The following is a 2,622-nucleotide window of genomic DNA, read 5'->3' as shown; positions in this document are numbered from 1 at the left end:
GAGAGTCCCTTGGACTGCAAAGAGATCCAACCAGTCCATTCTAAAGGAGATCAGCCCTGGGATTTCTTTGGAAGGAATGATGCTAAAGCTGAAACTCCAGTACTTTGGCGACCTCATGTGAAGAGTTGACTCATTGGAAAAGACTCTGATGCTGGGAGGGATTGGGGGCAAGAGGAGAAGGGGACGACAGAGGATGAGATGGCTGGATGGCATCACTGACTCGATGGACATGAGTCTGAGTGAACTCCGGGAGTTGGTGATGGACAGGGAGGCCTGGCCTGCTGCGATTCATAGGGTCGCAAAGAGTCGGACACGACTGAGCAACTGAACTAAACTGAACTGATGTAGAAATTGGAAGTGCCGAATCTCTCCACTAGGGGGCGCCGTCCCATGACTTTGCTCTGTCCCAGGCCTGCAGGGGCTCAGCTATCTCAGCTATCTCCTGTAGTCCCTGCCTTCTTGTTCAGTCCCTCAGTTGTGTCCAGCTCCTTGCGACCCCATGGACTGCAGCACGCCAGGCTTCCCTGTCCTTCACCATCTCCCAGAGCTTGCTCAAACTCATGTCCATCGAATTGGTGATTCCATCCAGCCATCTCATCCTCTGTTGTCCCCTTCTCCTCCTGCCTTCAATCTTTCCCAGCATCCGGGAAATGAGTCAGCTCATTTGCATCAGGTGGCCAAAGTATTGGAGCTTCAGCTTCAGCATCAGTCCTTCCAATGAATATTCAGAATTGATTTCCTTTAGGATTGACTGGCTTGATCTCCTTGCAGTCCAAGGGACTCTCAAAGTCTTACCCAACACCACAGTTTGAAAGCATCAGTTCTTTGGCACTCAGCCTTCTTTATGGCCCAACTCTCACATCCACACGTGACTACTGGAAAAACCATACCTTTGACTAGATGGACCTTTGTTGGCAAAGTAATGTCTCTGGTTTATAATATGCTGTCTAGATTTGTCATAGCTTTTCTTCCAAGAAACAAGCGTCTTTTCATTTTGTGGCTGCAGTCACCATCTTCTGGAGCCCAAGAAAATTAAGTCTGTCACTGTTTCCATTGTTTCCCCATCTATTTGGCATGAAGTGATGGGACCAGATGCCATGATCTTGGTTTTTTGAATGTTGAGTTTTAAGCCAGCTTTTTCACTCTCCTCTTTCACCTTCATCAAGAGGCTCTTTAATTCCTCTTTGCTTTCTGCCATAAGGGTGGTGCCATCTGCATATCTGAGGTTATTGATATTTCTCCCAATTGATATTTCTGGCAATCTTGATTCCAGCTTGTGCTTCATCCAGCCCGACATTTCACATGATGTACTCTGCCTATAAGTTAAACAAGCAGGGTGACAATATACAGCCTTGACGTACTCCTTTCCCAATTTGTTGCTTCTTGACCTGCATACAGGTTTCACAGGAGGAAGGTAAGGTGGTCTGGTATTCCCATCTCTTGAAGAATTGTCCATAATTTGTTGTGATCCACATAGTCAAAGGCTTTAGCGTAGTCAATGAAGCAGAAGTAGATATTTTTCTGGAATTCTCTAGCTTTTTCTACAACCCAGTGGATGTTGACAATTTGATCTCTGGTTCCTCTGCCTTTTCTAAATCCAGCTTGTCCAACTGGAAGTTCTCGGTTCCCATACTATTGAAACCTAGTTTGGAGGATTTTGAGCATTACTTTGGTAGCATGTGAAATGAGTGCAATTGTGCAGTAGTTTGAACATTCTTTGGCATTGCTCTTCTTTGGAATTGAAATGAAAACTGACCATTTCAAGTCGTATGGCCACTGCTGAGTTTTCCAAATTTGCTGGCATATTGAGTGCAGCACTTTAACAGCATCATCTTTTAGGATTTGAAATAACTCAGCTGGAATTCCATTCCCCTGCCTTGCCTGTCAGAAAACCCCAAGACTGCTGTGGACCCTATTTGTTACTCTGAATGATGGCTTCTGCCCACTTGTCAGGCTCTGCTGCTGTCTTGGTGGGGACACTGACACCCACTGCTCATTTTTGGTGGGCACTGATGAGGGCTCTTCTGTTTGGCCTTCAACAGGTGATGTACTTCATGATACTGCAGAACTACTCGGGGGCCCTTGAGGTGGTGAACCAGATCACCGTCACCTGCGGGAGCTTCCTGCCTGCCTTGGTCCTAAAGATGCAGCTGTTCCTGGCTCGGCAGGACTGGGAGCAGACGGTAGAAATGGGACACAGGTGAGGAGCGGGGCTGACTTGATGCTTCCTTCCTTTGCCAGTTCAGTTCAGTTCAGTTGCTCAGTCGTGTCTGACTCTTTGCAACCCCATGAACCATAGCACGCCAGGCCTCCCTGTCCATCATCAACTCCTGGAATCCACCCAAACCCATGTCCATTGAATCGGTGATGCCTTCCAACCGTCTCATCCTCAGTCATCCCCTTCTCCTCCCACCTTCAATCTTTCCCAGCATCAGGGTCTTTTCCAATGAGTCAGCTCTGTCTTGGATCAGGTGGCCAAAGTATTGGAGTTTCAGCTTCAGCATCAGTCCTTCCAATGAACACCCAGGACTGATCTCCTTTAGGATGGACTGGTTGGATCTCCTTGCAGTCCAAGGGACTCTCAAGAGTCTTCTCCAACACCACAGTTCAAAAGCATCAATT

The 2,622-nt window shown here is 47.4% G+C and overlaps 1 protein-coding gene across 1 annotated transcript in view; it reads left to right on the top strand.

The window, feature by feature from the left end:
* The window catches only part of TTC21A (tetratricopeptide repeat domain 21A), a gene marked incomplete at its 3' end in the record, with an annotated part of 34,776 nt that overhangs the window by 7,831 nt on the left and 24,323 nt on the right, over positions 1-2,622 (top strand). The window contains 1 exon segment of the mRNA XM_010835569.1: positions 2,043-2,200. Coding sequence (XP_010833871.1) covers positions 2,043-2,200 — 158 coding nt within the window.

This window comes from Bison bison, unplaced genomic scaffold (assembly GCF_000754665.1).
Source record: "Bison bison bison isolate TAMUID 2011002044 unplaced genomic scaffold, Bison_UMD1.0 scf7180017864043, whole genome shotgun sequence".
Classification (NCBI taxonomy): domain Eukaryota; kingdom Metazoa; phylum Chordata; class Mammalia; order Artiodactyla; family Bovidae; genus Bison; species Bison bison.
Note: the sequence above shows the minus strand (reverse complement) of the source record. Positions and strands in the feature narration are given on the sequence as shown.